General features: G+C 44.3%; 1 protein-coding gene across 8 annotated transcripts in view; it reads left to right on the forward strand.

Annotated features, from left to right (window-relative positions):
- The window catches only part of fat1a (FAT atypical cadherin 1a), a 77,411-nt gene that overhangs the window by 49,058 nt on the left and 4,291 nt on the right, over window positions 1-24,062 (forward strand). For all 8 annotated transcript variants that reach the window (XM_058385048.1, XM_058385054.1, XM_058385046.1 and 5 more), the window contains 19 exons: window positions 1,056-1,331; window positions 2,084-2,294; window positions 4,501-8,571; window positions 9,677-9,873; window positions 10,499-10,652; window positions 12,805-13,038; window positions 14,840-15,223; window positions 15,312-15,526; window positions 15,626-15,763; window positions 15,887-16,030; window positions 16,855-17,052; window positions 18,045-18,852; window positions 18,969-19,100; window positions 19,194-19,351; window positions 20,951-21,395; window positions 21,579-21,732; window positions 22,317-22,427; window positions 22,551-23,185; window positions 23,298-23,435. In XM_058385048.1, coding sequence (XP_058241031.1) covers window positions 1,056-1,331; window positions 2,084-2,294; window positions 4,501-8,571; window positions 9,677-9,873; window positions 10,499-10,652; window positions 12,805-13,038; window positions 14,840-15,223; window positions 15,312-15,526; window positions 15,626-15,763; window positions 15,887-16,030; window positions 16,855-17,052; window positions 18,045-18,852; window positions 18,969-19,100; window positions 19,194-19,351; window positions 20,951-21,395; window positions 21,579-21,732; window positions 22,317-22,427; window positions 22,551-23,185; window positions 23,298-23,435 — 8,803 coding nt within the window. The remainder of the gene's footprint in view (window positions 1-1,055; window positions 1,332-2,083; window positions 2,295-4,500; window positions 8,572-9,676; window positions 9,874-10,498; window positions 10,653-12,804; window positions 13,039-14,839; window positions 15,224-15,311; window positions 15,527-15,625; window positions 15,764-15,886; window positions 16,031-16,854; window positions 17,053-18,044; window positions 18,853-18,968; window positions 19,101-19,193; window positions 19,352-20,950; window positions 21,396-21,578; window positions 21,733-22,316; window positions 22,428-22,550; window positions 23,186-23,297; window positions 23,436-24,062) is intronic.

The following is a 24,062-nucleotide window of genomic DNA, read 5'->3' on the forward strand; positions in this document are numbered from 1 at the left end:
TTATTAAAATCTCACTGGTGAAGCCTTGATGTTAAGGAGGATTGAGTTTATTTGTCGTTTGGACTTCAGAGATTGAATACGCTAATTGTTTGCTGTTTGGACTTCAGGGATTGAATACGCTAATTGTTTGCTGTTTGGACTTCAGGGATTGAATACGCTAATTGTCACTCAATAGCTACACAATGTATAGTTTAACAATCAGTTGTCTAGATTTTCAGCTTCTTCAATAGCTAGCTAGCATGACATCCAGCTACAGCTGTACCCCAGCGTCTGCAGGATCATGTAGGATCAGGTCCTCATGGAAAAGTCGAATTTACAAGATGAGAAGTCGTAATTATGACATCAGGTGCATTCGAGTCATTCGGTCTGAGGTGAATTAATTCTCTTAACTTATAACAAATAAATACATCAAGATTTTTCTAGAAATTACAAAAAAAAATTGTGTCAGGTGTGTTTAGCTTGTTTTATGTTATATATTGAAAGTGTGCAATGCAGTCTATCAGATTAACACATGATCAGCTTCTGAGACGTGGAAATTCAACTACAGATTCTGTCATGTTCTCTATATGACATGCCTCCTAACTCATTTACATTCCTGCTATTTATCCAAAGCAACTTACATTTTATCTCGTTTTTTTTACAAGTGAGTGGATAACTGAGCAACTAATGAAAATCCCACTCATAATTCCGACTTTTTGTTGCCATTCGACTTGTAAAAACAATCTAAGGGCCTTGCATAAGTATTGTGAACTCACAACCTTCAAATAAGTAGTCCAACACCTTAACCTTTAAGCTACCACATCCCTTGGAGACCTTGGAGCAACTTGGGAGCTTTGAGAAAAATCTCACTGGTAATTTCTTACGATCCACTTGTAAATACGATCTTTCTTAGGCTTGAATCCACCAGCAGAAATGAATTCTATTGTATATTTTATCTTGTATATAGTATAACCTAGAGCTTGTTCATGAGGCTAATAATGATGGCGCTAGCAAGAAAATTCCAGAACAGATTTGAGTATGATGCACTAAAATGTCTCTCTCTTTCCTCCCTCCAGGTCCTCATCAAGGTGATCGACACCAACAACCACCGGCCACAGTTCTCCCAGCCGCGGTATGAGGTGAGCGTGCCCGAGGACGCGGCGCCCGACACAGAGGTTCTACGGCTGAGCGCCACCGATCAGGATGAGAAGAACAAACTGACCTTCACGTTGCTGAGCAGCACCGACCCTTTCAGCCTGCGCAAGTTCCGCCTGGACCCAGGAACCGGAGCGCTGTACACAGCCGAGGCACTCGACCACGAGGCCATGCGCCAGCACACACTCACCGTCATGGTACGAGTCCGTCTGTCTCCATGTGTGTGTGCATTTAGGGATGCAGATGTTTTCTATCAGACAGGGGGATTACAGATCTGTGTGTACGTGCTTACAGAAAAGATTTTTGATTGAACTCGAGTGAGTCGCAAACATCGTGCAGCGAAGACAAGGACCATTTCATTTTTCTCAATTAATATGATGCCGTAAACAGTCGCGGGCGTTGATTTTAATCGTGATATACGAGCGTTTTTTTGTGGTTGTTATTTTTTTTTGTAGCAGTAATGCAGCGCGTTTAATTAGAGACGTATGAGGCTATTAGACTGAAATGAACTCACAGACAGTTTGTGGTCCAAAAGTTCTGATTGATTTTGTTTGTTCTTAATTAGTTCAATTTGTTTGTGGAGCTGTAGATAGTGTGTGAGTGTTTGTGTGTGTGTCATGAAGCAGTGTTTATTTACTTGAATTGATTTGTCGTCATTATTTGAGATGTTGAGTCAGTCATGCGTCGCCTCACCTGATGTTCTCTCAGGGTTTGTTTGTCGCTCTCTTCGCAAGCCATCGATGCATGTCTCTGAGAAAAAAAACCAAACGTATTTCTATTCTCTGGAGTGTTTGATGAGTTTGTTGGACTAAGTACGTTACAGAAGGAGGAAAAATCAGCTTGGGTTAAACTCTTGTTATTTCTTCTCTTTGGCTGTTTAAATTGATTAATGAAGATGTTCTAACCAACTCCTCCTCCTTCTCCGCTTGCTCCTCCATCTTCTTCTCAGGTGCGAGACCAGGACATTCCAGTAAAGCGGAACCTTGTGCGAGTGATCGTTAAAGTGGAGGACGCTAACGACAATGCGCCGTGGTTTTTCGGAGCACCGTACGTGGCGCGCGTGTTCGAGTCAGCCGCTGTCGGCTCGTCTGTGTTGCAGGTCACCGCTTTGGACAAGGACAAAGGACAAAACGCTGAGATCGTCTACAGTATGGAATCAGGTGATTAGTAAATTTTATTGAAAATGTGGTAGCTTAGTGTTTAAGATGCTGGACTACTGATCAGAAGGTTGAGAGTTCAACTCCCAGGTCTTCCTAGCTGCCATTGCTGTGCCCCTGAACAAGGCCCTTAACCCACAGTTAAATAAAAAAATGTGATAAAAATTTAAGTCACTCTATGGATAAGGGCATCTGCCGAACGTAAATGTAACTGTGTTAGCATTATGTACAGTCCCTCTAGGGTCTTTATGTAATTGTTGCAGCCAAAAAAGTTTTGGTGACAGGCACAGGTTTCTGCTTTTAAACTAGTACCAGGGAAGACAGCTTTGACTGAATGTTTGGCTGAATTGAAAAATCGCTTGATGTTGTGATCACAAAATGGCCGAACTCCTGGATGGACTGTACGTATATTCCCAACAATTATATAGCAAGACCTTCAGAGCTACATCACAAACTTGCTTAAATCGCAGTCCGCTTTTTTAAAAGAATTTCCAGTGCTCATTATTTGTCAAAAGAAAAAGAGTTCAAATCCCTAACCTTCAGTTAAACCTTTGAACATCTTTAGGGGGCCAAGCACTCAGAGTGTTCTGCGCCCATCTTCCTTTACTGCTGTGGTATAAGACAAATCAATTGCCCCCTATGGAGATAAAAGTTAATAAAATTAAATTAAAGCTAAACAGCCACCAGAGCCCAGGAGCTGCAGTTATTTCTCTCCGGCTACTTTGCCAAGCCATAGAACAGAGGAATAAAAGAGCTGCCTATTGCAATGGAGTCATTTTTCAGCACTTTAAAATTTCAAAACTTCATTTCTGTTCGCTTTCATAAATCCGTTCATGTGGAATAACTTCCATACTTGTATCCGTGAACGTGCGGTTGCTATAGAAACAAGTGCATGGATATATAAACCTGCGATTTGCAGCTGGACTACTGTCAAAATCTGATGATATAGAAAATAATTCAACAGCACTGTGGCAAATGTAAGCCCGAAACGTTGTTATATTGCGATCCATAAATAACTAACAAGTTACCCATATGTTTCTCGAGTAAACGAAACAGTTCTGGAGAAGTACTGAGAAACCCTTTTATCTCTTTTACGTTATAGGAGCCAGGCATTGCGTGTAATGTGATATAGTAAACAGTTACTACGGAAAAATCCTGGTTTTAATCTCGCAGGTAATAATGGATTACCTTCAAACAGGTGGAAATGCTTTCGCCGAAGAGAACATATAGTTTATGTCCCGGCTGCTGGTGTTTATGGGCTTTTAAATTTTTTTGCACATAGCACAGTGACACATGAGAAAGGTTCGGAGAGCATGAGGTGACGTGCTCTGACAGACCCCGAGCGGCAGGCAGAGCATTCCTGTCATGTCGCCCACATTTTCCTTTGTGTCTCTGTCCATAAAGAGCAGAGAACCAGTGAGAGATGAAAGTGGGTGAGTTTATGTGTCCCATCCAGAGGTCTCCAACCCACCAGCCTCTCAATCATGAATGGCACATTTGAAAGCGAGAAGACGTCATGTAGAGAGATGAAAAAGACCCAAGAGGTGGGAGGCGAGAGCCGAGTGGCCAAACGAAGGACACGGAGCGAGGGATAGAATTTAGAGAGAGAGAGAGAGAGAGAGAGAAAAAGATCTACTCAAATTAAAGAGGATTGTGAAGCATGCAGTAGGCTGGTAGTTTCCTCCCTTTTTCATTTCCCATTATTGTTATCTTAATAAATAGCCAGTGTTTGGACAGCAGAGTGAGGAGGTTTCTCTGACACGATGTGCCATGTTGAGAACGCACATTTTTGAAGCGCCTCGCATGACTTGAACTTACTGGAGTGTAAAGTCCAGACAGTCAGTTCTCATAGACAACACAGTCCTTGTGTGTCATGTTTAAAAAGGAAAAAATGAGATTTGATTTAATGTAGCTTTAAAGGCTCAATCTATTTTCAATAAAATTTTTGCAGAAAAAATGCATTTATAATTTCCAGGGAGAAAAAAAAACCTAGCTGATGACATGAAATATCTTCAGTCATATTCAGTGGAATAATAATTACCGTCATTAGATCATGATATTTCATTAATCAGTCACAGTTACAGAATATTTAAAACTACAGTTTAGTTGCCTGAAAGAATAAAAGAAATCAAAAAGAATGAAAAAATAATCAGTATCTCAGCCAAGCATGGAAATATAAAACATCTGTTTTATTGCATCTCTTCTGCAGGAAATGTGGCTAATTCGTTCGCCATTGATCCTGTCCTTGGGACCATCACTGTAGCAAAAGAGTTGGACAGAAACAACAACAATCACTTTGAGCTGACAGTGAAGGCTACAGATAGAGGGACTCCGCCCCTGAGCGCTACAGCAACTGTTGATGTCACAGTGACTATCTCAGACAACGCTATGCCTAAATTCAGTGAGAAAGAGTTTTCTGCTGAGATCAGTGAATCTGCTCTTCCTGGAACGTTTGTAAGTCTGGTTACAGCCACCAGCCAATCCTCAGTCTTCTACCAGATCAAGGAAGGAAATGTGAATGGAGCGTTTGACATTAATCCCAACTCTGGAGTCGTTGTGACTCAAAGGGCTTTGGATTATGAAACCATTCCATCATACACACTAACCATTCAAGGTTCCAACATGGCTGGCCAAGCAAGCAATGCTACACTCCTGATCCACCTAAAGGATGAAAACGATAATGTTCCAGTCTTCATTCAGGAAGAGTTTACCGGGATAGTTAGTGAATCGTCTCCTGTGAAAAGTGTGGTTCTCACCAAAGATAGCATTCCTTTAGTTATCCGTGCTGTAGACATGGACCGTGATGCAAACGCTAGGCTAGTCTACCAAATTGTGGAGCCATTTGCCCACAACTACTTCTCCATTGACTCAAGCACTGGAGCAATAAGAACCACAACCGAGCTGGATTACGAACAAAGATCTGTTTTCCGATTCACAGTTCAAGTACATGACATGGGAATCCCACGTCACTTTGCAGAGAAGGCTGCCAACGTGACCATCGAAGTCATAGATGTCAACGATTGTCCACCACAGTTTAGCCAGGACTTGTATGAGGCGGCAGTTCTAGTGCCGACTTACAAAGGCGTGAAAGTCATCACAATCAATGCCACCGATGCCGACTCGGGACCGAACGCTAGACTCCTCTACTCTATCGCAGAGGGCAACATTGGTGACAAGTTTAAAATGGACCCACTTACTGGGGTCATTACTATTCAAAATGTCACCCAATTGAGAAGTAGATATGAGCTGAAGGCCAGGGTGTCTGATGGCAGGTTTTCCAAAATGGCCTCAGTGAAAATCAGCATTCGAGAGAATAAAGCAAGCAGTTTGAAGTTCACTCAGAACTCCTACAAGGCATTTGTACAGGAGAACTCGTCAGAAAAGAAAACTCTGGCGGTCATTGCTGCTGTGGGAAACCAAGTGAATGATCCTCTGTTTTACACCATTTTAAATCCAGATAAAAGATTTGAGATTAGCCGTACTTCTGGGGTTCTGTCATCAACTGGCATACCCTTTGACCGTGAGGAGCAAGATTCTTATGACATTGTAGTTGAAGTGACCAGAGAGGACCGATCATCCGACATGGCTCACATTCTTGTAACAGTAACTATTGTGGATGTCAACGACAACCCACCCATGTTTGTCAACTTGCCTTACCATGCACTGGTTCAGAAGGATGCTGAGGTGGGCCAAATCATTAGACAAGTGACTGCCATGGATTCGGACACCGAACATAATGCTGACATAAGATATCATCTACAGGAACTAAATGAATACATCCAGATAACTGCTGGTGGTGAACTTTCACTGAAAAAGTCATTTGAAATGGACTCAATGGACTCAATGGAGTTTGTGGTCATGGTTGTGGCTACAGATGGTGGAGAACCGCCATTATCAGCATCTGTCGAAGTGCCTATAACTGTAGTGGATAAAGCCATACCAGTGTTTGAAAAACCTTTCTACAGTCTAGAGATCCCTGAGAATGTACAGCGCCACGTTCCCGTTATCCATGTACAGGCTAGTAATTCAGAAGGACCAAGGGTAGTGTACACCATCACAGAGGGAGATCCTTACAATCAGTTTTACATCAACTTTAACACCGGTGTTATTCAAGTGGTACAGCCTCTTGATTTTGAGACACACCCTGCTTATAAACTAAGTGTAAGGGCCACAGATTCGCTGACTGGTGCTAAAGCTGATGTATTTGTTGACATAATATTGGAGGATATAAATGACAACCCACCTGTGTTCCAAGCCAAGTCTTATAATGCAAGCCTTTCTGAAGCCTCTGTCATCGGCACTGCTGTAGTACAGGTTTCTGCTGTTGATGCAGACACAGGTAACAATAAACTTCTCTTCTACCAAATAGCTGACAATGACAAAAACTCAGAGTATTTTACTATCGATCGTGACACTGGGATGATCTGGACAGCACGCATGCTAGACCATGAGGAGAAAACACAACACAAGCTGACAGTCAGAGCTGTCGATGGAGGAGTTCCAGCACTTTCCAGTGAAGTCACTGTGACGATTGACGTTATAGATCTTAATGACAATGCTCCTGTGTTCTCACAAAAGGTTTATGAAGCAGCTGTCAGTGAGTTGGCTCCACGTGGCCATTTTGTGACACAGGTTCAAGCTTCGGATGCTGACAGCTCTGATAGCGCAAACCTTGAGTTTTCCATCTTGTCAGGAAATGAGGAGCAGAACTTTGTTATAGACAAAAAATCTGGAGCTATTGTGATGTCCAATCACAGGAAGCCACACATGGAGCCTCAGTATAACCTGAATGTATCTGTATCTGATGGTGTATTCAGGAACTCTGCTCTTGTGAAAATTGCTGTCAATGGTGCGAACTTCCATAGTCCTTCCTTCCCTCAAGTTGACTACATAGTCGAGCTTCTGGAAAACTCTCCAGTTGGAACATTAGTTGCAGAGGCTCCGGCATCGGATGAAGATGCGGGCACATATGGACGAGTCACATACCACATTGTCAACGACATTGCTAAAGAGAAATTTTCTGTAAATGAAGATGGTGAAATTTTCACCTTGGAGAGCCTTGATCGCGAGAATGCTTTGGAGAAAATCATTCAGGTGTCCTTGATGGCAAAAGATGGCGGTGGCAAAGTGGGATTCTGCACCATCAACGTGATCCTAACTGACATTAATGATAATTCCCCACAGTTTAGAGCTGCAGAATACAAAGTCAACATTGGATCAGATGTTCCCCGAGGAACAACAGTGGTTAAAATTGCAGCTTCTGACATGGATGAAGGCAGCAATGCAGACATAACCTACACTATCGAAGCAGACACAGATAATGTATCGGAGAATTTTGAGATCCACCCAATTAGTGGGGTCATTGTGACTAAAGAGAGTCTCATTGGATTAGAAAATGAGGTCTATGCTTTCCTAGTACGTGCAAAGGATGGTGGTAACCCTGCAAAATCCTCTGTTGTCCCTCTCTACGTTAGAATTCTTTCCCCAGAAGTCAAAGTTCCGAAGTTTGTAGAGCCATACTACAGGTTTGCCATTGAAGAAGACCGTCCTCTAGGCTCACAAATAGATGTAATTCAGGCAGAGAGTGACCAGCCAGTGTTCTACAGTCTAGTAAAGGGTAACACTCTAGACAGCAACAAAGATGAGGTTTTTGAAATTGATCGTGACACAGGAGCTCTGAAGCTGGTAAAGAAACTGGACCATGAGAGCACCAAGTGGTATCAGTTCATTCTCCAAGCACAAAGTGACCACGAGGGGAATGAGGTCATCTCTTCTGTCGAAGTTAACATTCAGGTCAAGGATGTAAATGATAACAGCCCCTTCTTTGAGTCAGACCCTTATGAAGCTGTCGTTGTTGAGAATCTCCCTGGAGGCACCTCGGTGATACAGGTGAAGGCATCCGATCTCGATTCTAGCACAAATGGGCAGGTGAGCTACAGTCTGGATCCTGTCCAGGATTCAGTGGACATAGCAGAACTGTTTGCTGTCAATAGCGAAACAGGCTGGATGACCACACTGAAGGAGCTGGACCGTGAGCAGAGAGACAAGTACACTGTCTCAGTCCTGGCCATCGACCGTGGAGACAAGGTACAGCTTACAGTGAGCACTAAGGTTGAAGTAACGGTAGCCGACGTGAACGACAACCCACCCAGATTCACGGCAGAGATCTACAAAGGCACAGTGAGTGAAGACGACCCCCCTGGTGGAGTGATTGCCATCCTCAGCACCACCGACGCAGACTCCGAGGACATCAACAAACAAGTCGAGTACTTCATTACAGGTACGCAAAGTTGTATATGGCTGGATGCCATTTCTGTTGCTGATATCTAAACATTTCTAAATGTCTGTAAACATACTGAAATTGCTAATTCAAAATATTGCTAATCTATAAGCATTTAATTATCCTGCACTAATAACGGCTTATCATTGCCGAGCCACTTAAACCAGCCAGTATAAAGATACCATCTGCTTGCTCAAATAATCTCTCCATTCAGTCTGTAAACAAGTTTCAAATTACAAGCCTAAATATTTGGGTCAGTAGAAAAAGTCCTGCTTGTGTAATTATTCCAGTAACTCTTCGGAATTGGCTGGGGAGATGGGCAGGCTCGGGTGTTAATTAGCTTGTGTGAAAAACTCTGCCAAGATGAATATCCCAAGATCTTAGAAATGAGGTTGTGATGAGCATCTGCTTGCACCTTGGCAACCCTAACTCCTTTGTTGGTCCTCCTTGCAGAACTTTTTATATTATGATTGAAATATAAATCTTGCAAAAGTCACTAGTGATATTTTCGTTAGGGTGCTTTGACAAGTACACTTCCGTTTGTTGAGTTCGTCCCAGGACAAGATTGATACTTTGGTTTAATTGCTGCTTTCATAATTCTAATAATTATCTAAAGCAAAAAAATATAATTTTAGGGAAAAGTAGTCCTCGTAAAACTCTTTCATTCTCGGGTTATGGAGAAAGATAGGCAAACCTTTGTCAAGGGTGTCTAGAAATCACAAAAATCAGAGAATTGGCACTGAATAAATGATTAGCTTATTATATAAGTAAGTAGTTAAAACATTCTGTGTGTCACATCCAGTTTATTTATTTATTTCTTCTTATCTGTTGGTCCACTTCGCCTACACTACAGCTCTGTCCTTTGTCTCAGTTTGCACCTCGGTGCTCGCATTTGTAAAAACAGTGCTGCAGACCAAAACGCACAGCATGTTCGGTTCAGTTCGTGAAGTCAAATTGATTTTTTCACAGTAAGCAAGTAACTGCACTGAGAGGGAGAACACACCAAGGTTCCTTTTGAAAGGACGATCACTTAGTGCAGACAGATCTATTGCTGGCTGAAATCTATGCTTTAGGTTCATGACATGATCTTTATGGCTGTTTGAAGGTGGTGACCCCTTGGGGCAGTTTGGTGTGGAGCACACACAGGGCGAGTGGAAGGTGTTGGTGCGAAAGCCATTAGACAGGGAGGAGACAGACAACTACCACCTCAACATCACGGCGACCGATGGCACCTTCAGCACCCGGGCAGTCGTGGAGGTAAAAGTGTTGGACGCCAACGACAACAGTCCTGTTTGTGAAAAGGTAAGAGTGATGTCTGCATGTAGGTCCAGGTGACTGGACATCTCGCTCCTTATCCAAGTTGTTCCAGACTCTTGGTGCTTTCATTTGAGTTGGCATTTTTTACTTTTTGTGCATGCGCTCATAGTCAAGTAAACGAGTGCCTGCTCAGTTAAGTCGGTAAGAAAGTTCTTCCACTTCATGCACATTCAAAACTTAAGTGCGGATTTGTCAGACAGCAGGAGAACAAATTGAGAGCAACAGAATGGGTTTCACTGAGCCGTGATTTTGGAAAGGTCCTTGTGTGAAACGTCATGTTTAAAAGACAAACAGCATCATTCTGCACCGGTGAGAGCTTCGAGAGTCGGGTTTTTTTTTGGCTGTAATGTGCCTCAGTTGTGTTTGAATTGCTTCCTGCTTTGTTTTTTTGTTTTTGTTGGGTTTTTGTTTTCCACAGTGAGTGTTTCGAATATCCTCCACTGTCTCTCTTTCTGTATCTAATCTGCTCTAATTTTCTTGGTTTGTTATTTTTTTATCCACCCACACGGATTTTGTTTGTTTTCTCCTACATTGTAATACTTTGTCCTCATTACCCACCTCTGTCTCTCTCTCTCTCTCTCTCTCTCTCTCTCTCTCTCTCCGTCTGCAGACTCTGTACACGGTGCGAGTCCCGGAGGATGCCGTATCCGGACGTTACATTCTCCAGGTCTCTGCTACTGACGCCGACATCCGCTCTAACGCTCACATCAACTACCAGCTCTCTGGAGCCGGAGCCGAACACTTCAGCATCGACCCCGAGACAGGTACAGAGTGTGTGTGTGTGTGTGCACAGGATACATGTGTTTTTGTTAGTTTTATTGTACCTCTGCCATTGTATCTTGTCAGGATATGCAACCAAGTGTCAGGCGTGTGTGTGTGTGTGTTTGGCGTGTACACGGTTCTCTATCAGTGTCATGGCTTGTATGGAAGCTGACACTCAGCCTTGTTTTGACACTCTCGGTGCTCCTAAAGCTTCACACACACACACACACACACACACACACACACACACTGCTCTTTTAAGGCTCCAGTGTCAAGGTTTCAGCTCTGTAGACAAGGATTGCTCAGGGCAGGTACACACAATCACACACACACACACACACACAGACATGCATCTTCAGGGTTACAAATGGCATACCTGCAACAGTGTAATTGCAATAGCTCTTTCTCTCTCCCTCCTCACACTCTCTCTCTCTCTCTCTCTCTCTCTCTCTCACACACACACACATACACACACTATGCTCCTTGCATTAGCCCTGTGTGTAGTTTCACTCCAGACTTTGTAGACAATGGACAAGGAAAATTAAGCACACACACACACACACACACACACACACATTAAAGCTCTGCAAGTAATTTAAGATGCATTATTGAAAAACCGAGGCTATTTAGCTGTCTGACGGTGCTTATTAACTCCAACCTCTCTCTCTCTCTCTCTCTCTCTGTGAATTAAACATTGCACACAGCCAGAAGGCAAGCACTGTGTGTGTGTGTGTGTGTGTGTGTGTGTGTGTGTGAGCATGTGTGTTAGCATCTCATCACGCCGCTACAACACAAAGCCTATTGTGAAGGTGCTAGTCAGCAGCTGCAAGCAAGAAGGTTGCGTGTGTGTGTGGTGTGTGTGTGGTGTGTGTGTTTGCGTGTGTGTGTTTGCTTGTTGGCACACACACACACACACACACACAGGCTGAAGGAGCACTGCTGTTGTTGGGTACGGGATTAACGTATCTGCAGGGTTTTCTCCTTGTTTTTTTCACCGCTTTTGTTCAGTGGTGGAAAAGAAAAGGCGCTTTGTTGAAGTTTAGCGATGCCAAGAGTCCTGCAGAGAGACACGTCTTAAAGAGCTCTCACTCCTTCCTGCTTTTTCTTTTTCTTTCTTTCTTTCTTTCTTTCTTTCTTTCTTTCTTTCTTTCTTTCTTTCTTTCTTTCTTTCCTCAAGTAAAGTTGTTGAAAACATTCTTTACAACTCTCTACTTTCTTTCTTTCTTTGAAGCATGTTCTCCTCAGTTTCTCTTTCTCTCAATCGCTTTCTTTCTTTCTTTCTTTCTTTCTTTCTTTCTTTCTTTCTTTCTTTCTTTCTTTCTTTCTTTCTTTCTTTCTTTCCTTTAATTATTTACTTTTCTCATCATCTGACAGTCATTAGCCTTGAGGAGATGTGTGTGTGTGTTTTCCCTCCCTCTCTTCGTCTGGGTGGTTTCTCGGAGAGCACGAGAGAATCATCCTCCTCTCCGTCCAACCGCACAGCCACACTGCCCCCTGCAGGCAACAGCAGGGTTCAGTGCAGGACATGGAGCAGATGAGGCTGTGCCTGGAGAGCGAGTGTGTGAGAGATGATCGGGGTGACAGTCAAAGGGCTTCAGATACACACACACACACAAACATGTACACACACACACACACACTTGTATACACACATGCACGCGTGCACACACACACACATGCACACACGTGTTCACATACAAACATGCATGCACACACAAGTGTATATACACATACAAACGCGTGCACACACACACACACACACACACACACACGCGTATACATACATACAAATGCGTGCCCCCCCCCCCCCCCACCGTGTTCCTTCTACCCCAGGTTTGTTTTTTAATTATTGACTTTTTGTTCCTTCTATTTAAATGATTCCACATGCAGACATTAAACAGCATTATAAAAAGGTGGGGCTGTATTTTAGCATGTATTCATTTCTTTTTTTAATTACTCGCTTAATTTAAAGAGCGAAACACTTCCGAGTGATAAAAACAATCCCAGTGCTCGCTTCTACCCCGCGCTCTCTGTTTTACCATCTGTGTATTTGTTTGTGGTTGTTTTGATGTCTCCGGCTGGTGCAGCAGCAGGTGAAGCCCTGGAGGAGTTTGTGAGTATTGAGTGTGTGCTCTTGCTTTTTCTTCTCTGCAGGTGAGCTGAAGACTTTCAGCGCTCTGGACTATGAGGAGGAACCGCTGCACAGGATGAAGGTGCGGGCAGTGGACGGTGGAGGGCGGTACTGCGAGGCCGACGTCGCGGTCACGGTGGAGGACGTGAACGATAACGCTCCTCGCTTCAGCGCCGATCCTTTCGCCATCACCGTCTTTGAGAACACGGAGATACACACACCTGTCGCTCGCCTGCAGGCTACGGACCTCGACACCGGTGAGCCACTGACAGCCATAAATACTGACTACAGAGACTGATGCAGCGGTGCTTTAGCGATTTATGTGATGTCATTGTTCAGACAAAAAAAATTTTTTTTGATAGAAACAAAATTATCACGAGCTCGTTTGTCAATAATTAGCGCTCGCACGCCCATAAATAAAGTCGGCCGCGCTGAACCGGGACGAGGAAATAGATTTGGTTATCGGGTGAAAGGGGAAAACTTTTGTCCTGCTTCAAAGTGCAGACTTCAAAGAGCAGATGGAGTTAAAGTGGAGTTCAAAGATGAAAGCCTGTGTGGAAAGATGTATAGGTGTGTGTGTGTGTGTGTGTGTGTGTGTGTGTGTGTGTGTGTGTGTGTATAAGAGGGAGAGAGAGTCAGATAAGTGTTTAATGTCTGAACATGTACGCCCTTGACCCTGTTTGCTGAATGTCTGTGTGTGTGTGTGTGTCTGTCTCTCTCTCTCTCTCTCTCTCTCTCTCTCTCTCTTTCTCTCTCCTCTATGAGATCCTCTTTCTCTTCTTCTCTTTCACTGTCCTTTGTTCACGTCACTCCGTCAGTTCCGTCCTAAATGTCATCCTGTTTTTCAGCGGCTCTGAATTCCAGGCTGTGTTTGAGAAGCCCGTGCCCACGCAAACCGCTTTCTCTCCTTCTCTCTTTTCTCTTTGTCCTTTATCAGTGAGAATACAGCTGTTACACACACACACAGAGCGTGTATGCATTTCGAGTGTATCGTGTTACACGGCGTGTATGTGTGTGTGTGTGTATGTTTAATGCATTCAGGGAACTGAACACCGTGTTACAGTGCTGGATTGTTAATTAGGAATAAACGCACACGTGTTTAACTGAGTGAATAAAAAATATCCTGCAGCTTTGTCTTCGTCTCTTCCAAAGCTTTGACACTGGAGACTCATTCCGTCAAACGTCCGTATGGAAACGTCTCGGTTCATAAAAATGAGCCGTTACTATAGAAACCATAACATGTTCGTAGAAACCCGCTCGTTTCCAGACCTGGAACTTTCCGCGTCGAATCTGTGATTAAATGTAACTGCGATTTAAATAGCAGCCAGTGAGGTGATACGGACTGAAAATAAGGAGTTTTCGACCCGTGACGTGAGATAAAAATCGCGCAAACGTGATTCACTTAAACATCATTAAGCGCGAATGTGGTGATACGGAGCTTAGAGTGAGTAACGTCAATCTAATAACACGTGAAAAAAAAGCAGCTGTATATTCTCCACACGAGCGCATGCGTGTGCGCAGATGTCAGAAGCTCCGTGTCAGAGTCCGGATTATCGGTTCTGGCTCCGTTTGTGAAATCGATGCATGCGAATACAGGAGATGTGTTAATGCATGGCGATGACTCCATGCCGGCAAAAGTCAAATCAATAACGTGGACGCTGGTAAATAATGAACTCATTACCCAACCCCAGCACGCTAACCGGCTTATTAGAGACATGATGATGTTTTCTCCTACACTGCTCCACTGCGATAATAACAGCTCCGTCTTACAGAGCTGGCAGTAAACGCCGGCGCTGTCGCTTTTTTGCTTCATATTTGGGCGATAGATCAGTCGCAGGTCCATGTTAACGTGCATGTTTCTGTGTAAATGTTCTGTGGAAGGAGATGTTTAAGATGGAAGGAGTCTCCAGTGTCGGGTTCTTCATAACATGACACGCTGTGTTTTTTTGTTTGTTTGTTTGTGAAAGATTAAAGATGGACATATTTTTTATATGACTTTCCCGTGTTCAATTCCTTTTGCTTTTCCTGAGCGTTTTTGTTCCTCGTGTGTCTCTGCAGGTTCTAACAGTGAACTCGTCTACTCTCTGTTGGATTCGGCTGACGGAGCCTTCTCCATTGACGAGCACTCCGGCGTTCTCCGCTTGGCCACACCCCTCGACCGTGCGCTCCATCCCTCGTACACTCTCAGAGCCCGTGCGACAGACCGTGGCTGGCCCCATCCCCTCTCTGCCGTCTGCTCGGTCACCGTGTCCGTGCTGGACCTCAACGACGACCCTCCTGTCTTCCAGCGCCGTGATTACATCGCCACCATCCCCGAGGATGTTGCCGCGGGAACCCAGGTGCTACGCGTACATGCAGCAAATCGCGACGCAGAAGCTCAGATCTCGTATGCCATCGTGGATGGGAACGAGAGGGGTTCGTTCAGCGTGGACACACACACAGGTAAGCATACAGGTTCTTACTTCACTGTGAAAGCTTCACTTCCGCTTCATCTAGACGCCAGAATTGACTCAAGTTCTTGCCTGTGCAGGTGTTATTTTCGTGATCACGCCACTGGATTATGAGCTATCCCGTGAGTTCTCTCTGACAGTGGAGGCGATAGACGGAGAAACGCCGGCTCTAAGCGACAGGGCCATTGTCGGTATCAATGTGACGGACGTAAATGATAACAGCCCCGTGTTCAGCCAGTCGGTTTACGCAGCCGTGGTGAGCGAAGACATCGAGCCGGGCAAGGCGGTGCTTACGGTGAGTCTCCGCCCCCTCATATGACCATGTAATATGGTAAAGCAGACTATTAAAGCTGAATGCTAACAAGATGGGCTGTGTGTGTGTGTGTGTGTGTAGATCATGGCTGAAGATGCAGACGGACCCTCCAATAACCAGGTGCGTTACTCCATTGTCGGTGGCAACCAAGGAAGCCCCTTCTCCATCGACCCTTTAAAGGGAGAAGTGAAGGTCGCACGGCATCTGGACAGAGAGAAGGTACTCACACACACACACACACACACACATAAACGGACATGCATTCGGTCAACCAGTCAGCAATTATCATTACTATTTTTCAAATTTTTTTTCCACTTTGTCTTACTGTGTGTGTGTGTCTAGGTGTCTGGTTACACTTTGACTGTCAGGGCGTCTGATAACGGGAGTCCGGCTCGTTTTAGCACAGCCAAAATCAACATTGACGTCTCTGACATCAACGACAACCCACCCGTGTTCTCCCAGAGCAACTACACACTCATCATCCAGGTACACACACACACACACACACATGCACACACTCACAGCAGGTCACATAAAAGAACCTTTGAGGATCTAACACTTAACTTTTTTTTAACAATGTGAGTCTATTTAGGATGATTCTTGAATCATTCTGCATGATTCTGAAATATGATTCCTGAAATGATTTGTTTATCCTTTAAGTGACTCATTTGTGAATCTGAATTCTCTCTCTCTCTCTCTCTCTCTCTATTTTCTTTTTCCATTTTCTGAATCAGTTCCTTTTGTTTGTCCGTCATTCAGTTATGATTCTGAATCACCAACTTTATAAACTAAAAACCTTTTAAATTAATGTTATTAAAATGATTTCATTTATCCTTTAACACTTATGTAAGTCATTAATTCTTGACAAATCTCAATGAAAAAACCTCTTAGTCTTATTCTCCCTCCTCCAGGTGAAATCTAAATCGTAATTTATTCGCTGTATCGATTCCTTTACCTTTATACGTGACTCGTGTCAAACCTTATACCTTCTTTTGTAATTCAGTTGAGCGAAATGTTTGATTTATCTTTTTAATTACTCAGCGCTGATTCTGGATTAAAACCTTAATGAGCCGCCACCGGCTTTCTCATTCTCTCTGTGAGTTACTCAGCTTGTAGTTCGGAATCTTTTGTATTAACGAATCAATGAACCCACCTTGTACCTGAACTCTTAAACCTCACTCCTGTAATTCAGTTACTTGGATTAATTAATTTACCTGCAAAATCTGAACCAAAAAAGAAACACTTAACGAGTGGACAGAGATGCTGTATGTGGAACATACTGTGTGTTAATCACTACTTTTCATCTCTAGGAGAACCGTCCAGTCGGGACCAGCGTCCTCCAACTGAGCGTATCGGACCGGGACGCTTCACACAATGGGCCGCCGTTCTCCTTCTCCGTCGTCAACGGTAATGAGGATCACACGTTTGACATCACGTCTCAGGGGGCACTGGTGTCCATCGGCACACTGAGTCGCCGCAGCAAAGACAGCTACGTCTTGGAGATTCAGGTGAGACAGAGAAGCAGGCTATATATCTTTTTCAAATTTTTATCTATCCGATCCAAGATGAGACGAAAAAGTTCACGCGAATGAAGACAATACATGAGGGTTTTTTTTTCCAGAATTCTGGGAATGCTTCGAAGCACAGTATGTATTGAGGTGCTCAAAGCTGCCGATTTGTCTGTTTTTTACACAAATAAACAAACACTCCGTTTCCTCAGTGTGCCGTGATATCGATGTGTTCCTGCGCCGCCGCCGCCTATGCCGCTGCCAAGAGCGCTGTAATGATCCACCTCAAAGACAATTACAGCTGCTAAAGCTTCAGCTGCTTCTACACGTCTCTCACCCAGTTTACACTGACAAAAGAAAAGCTTGATAAATCTCTGTACTGGCAGCAGAGAGCTGCGGTAAATACTAACCGAGATCGAATTCTCTGTAGGAGCTCAGGCAGGTGTGTTAGAGCGAATGAGCGTCAGACCGAATCCACCACGCTGGCGCTTTCCGGCTTAAACAAGATCTGTTCATCAAATGTTAAAAGTTCACACTCAACTCTTGAAAGCGTTGCTGTTTTACTAAACAATCAGTTTTTCAGTTCCTCAAAAAAGGAGGATTGGTGAGTCATGAGTCATTCTAAATTGTCGTTCATTTTTCCGAAATGTTTCATTTATCCTGTGACTCAGTGGGGTGTCTGAGTCTCTCTCTGTCTCTGTCTCTCTCTCTCTCTCTCTCTAACATTCTTTCAATATTATTTCCTTCTTCAGAATCTATTATTGTTTGTTTACTTTAATGACTCAAATGATCTTAAATTCATTTCAGGAAAATGATTCATTTGTACAAGAAAAGACTCATTTTGTAATATTCCGGAATCAAAATCCTGGATCTTTCGCCTATAAATAACTCAAAAGTCAAGTTTATTTGTTTCTTCAATTGATTTACTTTGTATGTGACTCAGTAGTGATTCTGAATCATGGATCAACTCTGGAATTGTCTCTGTGTTTCAGGTGTCAGACTCCGGCCGGCCGCCGCTCTCCTCCTCCGCAATGGTGTTTGTTCGTCTGATCGAGGAGAGCATCCACCCCCCTGTTATCCTCCCGCTTGACGTTTTCGTCACCACCACGACTGCTGAGTATGTGGGAGGTGGAGTGCTGGGGAAAATCCATGCCACTGACCAAGATGTGCACGACACCCTCACCTACGGCATCAGCCCTGACTCCACCCCTTCGGACAACTCCGCCCTCTTTTCTGTCTCGCCCGCTGATGGACGACTTGTGGCACTGGGTGCCCTGGACTCCGGTCGCTACTCGCTCAATGCCACTGTAACAGATGGACGCTTCACAACATGGGCACGTGTCACTGTGCATGTACGCCCCGCCCCTGCCCTCGTCAATCTCGTGAGCATTCGTCTGGGCACCATCGTGCCTGAAGAGTTCATTGGCGAGCATTGGCGCAATTTTGCTAGGGCGTTGCGTAACACAGCGGGTGTGCGGCGCAGCGATGTGCAGCTAGTCAGCCTGCAGCCAGATCACGGTGATCTGGAAGTACTTCTTGCACTCGACAAAACAGGAAGTCCGGAGCAAGCACAGGAAGTGGTGCTGAGGAAGCTGAATGCCTCCGCTAGCACCATTGAGGAGATAACAGGGGTGAGGATTGTCCGCGTGGGCAACAAACTTTGCCCTCACTTGGAATGTCCAGCTCGTCACTGCCAGGAAACATTGGCCTTGGTGACAGGCACTATGGCAACATACAGCACAGCAAGGCTCAGCTTCGTCACTCCTCGCCATACGAGGACCGCTGACTGCCTCTGCCATGGTAACACACACTCTGCATTTCCTCTAGTACTAAATTTGACTTGGCTAACACATATTAATACAGACTGTAGGTTACTATTTGCAATGATTTGATATATATTTTGTCCCTTTTTGAAGGTGCCGAGTGCTCTGAATTGAGCAAGCTGTGCGTAGGGAACCCATGTCCCGAGGGAACGGAGTGTGTAGAAGACTCGACACACACCACATTCAGTTGCATATGTTCAGACGAGAAACACGGACAATGCGTTGGTAAGGACATACTCTCACAACACCTCAGCATAATTCACTGTATAAATAAATCCTATACACTTCATTATAACTGTGTGTGTTTGTGTATTTTAGAAGGTCGCACTCTGACATTCACCGGGAACGGCTACGTGCGCTACAGGCTAATGGAGAATGACAATAAGGAAGAGATGAATCTCTCTCTCAAGCTGCGCACATTCTCCGACCATGCCACTATCATGTACGCCAAGGGCACTGACTACAGCATCCTGGAGGTGAACACACACACACACATGCATGATCACACAGAACTATAACACTCACAGTATGGCTAGAGGCCATGTCCCCTTAGTTGGAACATGACTAATGCATAGACCATTGTTTTGTACTGAAACTACCACAACTGACAGACCATAATTGACAGGAGCGGAATCTTCAGCTCCTTTATTGCTAGGCCACACCCCTTGACTAAAATTGACAGTGGAGCAATCTTCAGCTCCTTTACTGATAGGCCACACCTCTTGACTAAAATTGACTGGAGTGGAAACTTCTTTACTGCCAGGCCACGCCCCTTGACAAAAATTGACTGGAGTGGAAACTACACCTTCTTTACTGCCAGGCCACGCCCTTTGTGTAAAAATGACAAGAGTGGAATCTACATCTCCTTTGCTAATAGGCCACACCCCCTTGACTAAGATTGACTGGATTGGAAACTACACCTCCTTTACTGCCAGGTCATGGCCATTGACAAAAATTGACTGGAGTGGAAACTACACCTCCTTTACTGCCAGGTCATGGCCATTGACAAAAATTGACTGGATTGGAAACTACACCTCCTTTACTGCCAGGTCATGGCCATTGACAAAAATTGACTGGAGTGGAAACTACACCTCCTTTACTGCCAGGCCACACCCCTTGACTAAAATTGACTAGAGTGGAAACTACACCTCCTTTACTGCCAGGCCACGACTCTTTGTGTAAAACTGACAAGAGTGGAATCTACATCTCCTTTGCTAATAGGCCACACCCCCTTGACTATAATTGACAGGAGTGGAGGCTACACCTCGATAGCGATGAGTGAAAAGGCTACACCTTCTTCACTGAATGTAACAGGCAGAGGCCACACCTCTTTCACAGATAGGCCACACCTTTACTGACACTATATGCAACACTAAACATAAATCACTTGGTGTAGCATTTTTATAGCAAGTTTTCCCACACAGCATGTTGGAAAACCTCCGCTCTCTCTTCATTCTTTTCTGTCTGCCACTCTTTCATTTCTCCCACACTGTCCATCGTTTCCTCAATATGGCCGCCTCAAGGGTCTCAACAGAAAACAGAGAGCGGGTTATTTTAGTGGTGTGAGAGGGTGAGAGAGAGTGCTTTCTCACAGATTCCTTTCCAGGATTGAGAGAGAGAGAGGGGCAAAGAGAGAGGGAGGGAGTGGTGGACTCTTATCAGCTATGCTATTCTAATTACAGCATCTTGCTATTTCTGCCTTGCGCACACACACACACACACACACACACAGCTACACTATGCTACATTTAGACTGTGAGAATATTATACCCCCACCCACACACACACATTGCATCATAATTTAGCCTGTGAAAAGTTAAACACAAATCCATAGTTGTGCCTTAGTAGGGCCTAATGTTAGCTAGCTTACTATCAAACTTTTTTAATACAACACATTACATTATTATCTTGGCTATTGGGCTGAATTATTAGAATGTTTAATGGTGATGTCATGGTAAAGTTTGTGATTAGCAAATCATATTTGGTGGTGCATATCTTCAATTATGTTATTGTGGTAATAAGTGAATGTAACTATATGCTAATGTGTATATTATTTTGTGTGTCTGTGTGTGTAGATTGTGAATGGACGCCTGCAGTATAAGTTTGACTGTGGCAGTGGGCCTGGTGTGGTCTCCATCCACAGCCCGCTAGTTAATGATGGTGAATGGCATACAGTTCTGCTCGAGGTGGATGGCAACTATGCTCGCCTAGTGCTGGACCGAACACACACTGCCTCGGGCAAAGCACAGGGCAACCTTCGCACGCTCAACCTCGATACCAGCGTCTTTTTCGGTGGGCATGTGTGGCAGGCCGGTGTGGCCAATGGTCTGAGGGGCTGCCTGCAGCAGGTTGTGTTGAACGGACGTGAGCTGCCACTGAGATCACAGCCTCGTAGTGCCCACTCAGTGCTGGAGGAACTTGTGGAAGCTGTGCCTGGCTGTAGCCCACCTCCTCGGGTATCGAGCTGCAACAGTGAGCCCTGTGCCAATGGGGGAACCTGCACTGAGCTGCCTAATGGAGGTACGGGGTCTGGGGCACTATTAGTCCCAAGGCTCGCATGCTAGATTATCAGAGTTAGCTTGTTATGTCAAAGAATATATAGATACAAAATGCAAATGTTCTAAAATGTTTGTGGCAACAAAACCTAAAATTCAAACCAAAAATGTTTCCTTTTGTCCACACTTTTGGTCTGTTTTGTTGTAGGCTATTTCTGTAAGTGCAGTGCTCTATTTATGGGCAGCCACTGTGAGGTTAGCATTAGCCCCTGCTCATCTAATCCCTGCCTTTATGGGGGAACCTGTGTGCCACGTGGAGATGACTTCTACTGCCAGTGCCGAGGCCAGTACTCCGGCCAGTGGTAAGAGAGCATAAGATCATATACATTTTATGTAAAAGCTGGTTTTATGGTCCCTAAAATTGTTTTCGTGCTATAGGCATGCTGTAGGCTTGTATAGGGACTGCTAATGTCTCAGGTGGGACTGGTCAGAATTCTTTCGGGATTGACTTCACCATTGATAGAACTGTTGTGAATTGGCTGACTTGTCTCCTACAAGCGTATATAGAGCAAGTGTTTGAGATGTCCAGATAGCAAACTTTCTTGCTAATTTCAACTCTGGCTTGTTCAGAGTTTCCCCTTCTGAGTGAACTGCCATTATATGTCCATGTGGCCCATGTGGTCAGATTGGACCATGTTGCCAGCTTGATGGGGGACAGCAGGGAACTCTCTTGCAATAAAAGAAATGGACTTGTATTTAAATTTGACCCGGAATGAATGTGGTCTCTCTGGGTTGAAATTTGAAATTCCTGACAAATCTGAATTTGCAAGTTCTGGTTGTTTCTTAGTTGGATAAGGCATGGTTATTTGATGTGCAGGATTTAACAAGTCAGCAAGGTAGTTCCTGCTCTTGCTTGTGTTATTAATTTGTCTTGGATATGTGACAGGTGTCAGCTTGGTCCATACTGCACAGAGAACCCCTGCAAGAACAATGGCCGGTGCATCGGCAGCCTGGATGGCCCAGTGTGCGAGTGCGAACCTGGCTTCCAAGGAGACAGGTATGTGTTAGACAGGAAGTTCTATCCCTTTAGAGATTTTGAAGGTAGTTTCAGTAATAGTAGAACTATTTGTTTTGGCATGTCTGTTATACACATTGATCAAATGTCTATATTTATGGCCAGGTGCCTGAATGATGTGGATGAGTGTTTGAAAAACCCATGCACCAACGGTGGCCAATGCCAGAACACATACGGCTCATACAACTGCAATTGCTCACTTGGCTATGGAGGTCACCACTGTGAACAGCATGCCCAGATCAGCAACCAGGTGGTCTCTACATCCTGGAACATTGGCCTGGAGGAGGTCATCGGCATTGCCGTCTTCTTTGTTGCAATCTTTTTAATGGCTCTGCTATTTGTCGTGTTCCGTAAGCGTGTATGCCGACGCACCAAACCCCAGTCACCTGATGATGACAAGCGCCTGCCCACGTCCTTCCTGCAGCGTCCATATTATGACTCCAAGTTGGGCAGGAATGTCTATTCTGACGTGCCTCCCCAAGTGCCAGTGCGACCCATCTCGTACACTCCCAGTGTGCCAAGTGACTCTCGTAACAACCTGGACCGCAGCTCATTTGAAGGCTCGGCTGTTCCCGAGCACACAGAGTTCAGCACATTCAACCCTGACCCTGTAGGCCATGGGCACCGCAAGGCTGTTGCTGTGTGCAGTGTGGCGCCCAACCTACCCCCACCACCACCCTCCAACTCTGCCTCGGACAGCGACTCGATTCAGAAACCCAGCTGGGACTATGATTACGACGGTAAGGGCAGAGCTGACATTCCATTTCCTTTTTCCTTAAGGTTTCTTTTCACAGACTTAACTAATTAATGTAGCTACATGCTCATCCTGTGCATTTTTCTTGTTATTTGCAGCTAAAGTCGTAGATCTGGACCCATGTTTCAGTAAGAAGGCAGTGGAGGACAGCACATGTCAACCCTATAATGCCCGGGGCAGCATGTCCGAGGTGCAGTCGCTCAGCTCTTTCCAGTCTGAGTCCTGCGACGACAATGGTATGTGTGTGTTATATGCTAACTGGTACTTAATTCTTTAGCGGTTGTCATCATTAGCGTCATTCATGAGCTTATGTATGTCATCCTTAACAGTTTTATAATTAGCAAAAGATTCAGATCTTTAGTAAATATAAATGTTCTATATCTAACTGGATCTCTCACTAATTTTTGATGATAGCCTTCGTATCAAATCTGAAAAAAGGTTTTTTAATGAAGTGAAATTATACAAATACTTCACCCAGAAGAAGCTAGTTTACACAAAGCTAACTATCTAGGATATATCTTCAATCATTTCTGATGGAAAATATTACCATGGCTGAATGCTAATTTGCCTGCTTTGTCATTACCATTGTTAGCATTTTCTGGTTAATTATGCCATTTATGAGTTAAGTTTAACATCTACTATGTGGCTAATAAAAAGGCTTGTGATCTAGTAGGTTAGCTTTGTGTATTTTTGCTATTAGTCATATTTTAACTCCTAAATATTGTATGCACTTGCATGTTTACAGCAAACTGAACTTCTTTTGTGATCTACAGTTTTATCTTTTCCATCAAAGCACCTTAGTGTTGTTAGCATTAGCATGAATACTAACCAACCTCGTTCTTTTTTCACTTCTTGTAACGTCG

Source organism: Hemibagrus wyckioides, linkage group LG29 (assembly GCF_019097595.1).
Source record: "Hemibagrus wyckioides isolate EC202008001 linkage group LG29, SWU_Hwy_1.0, whole genome shotgun sequence".
Taxonomy (NCBI): Eukaryota; Metazoa; Chordata; class Actinopteri; order Siluriformes; family Bagridae; genus Hemibagrus; species Hemibagrus wyckioides.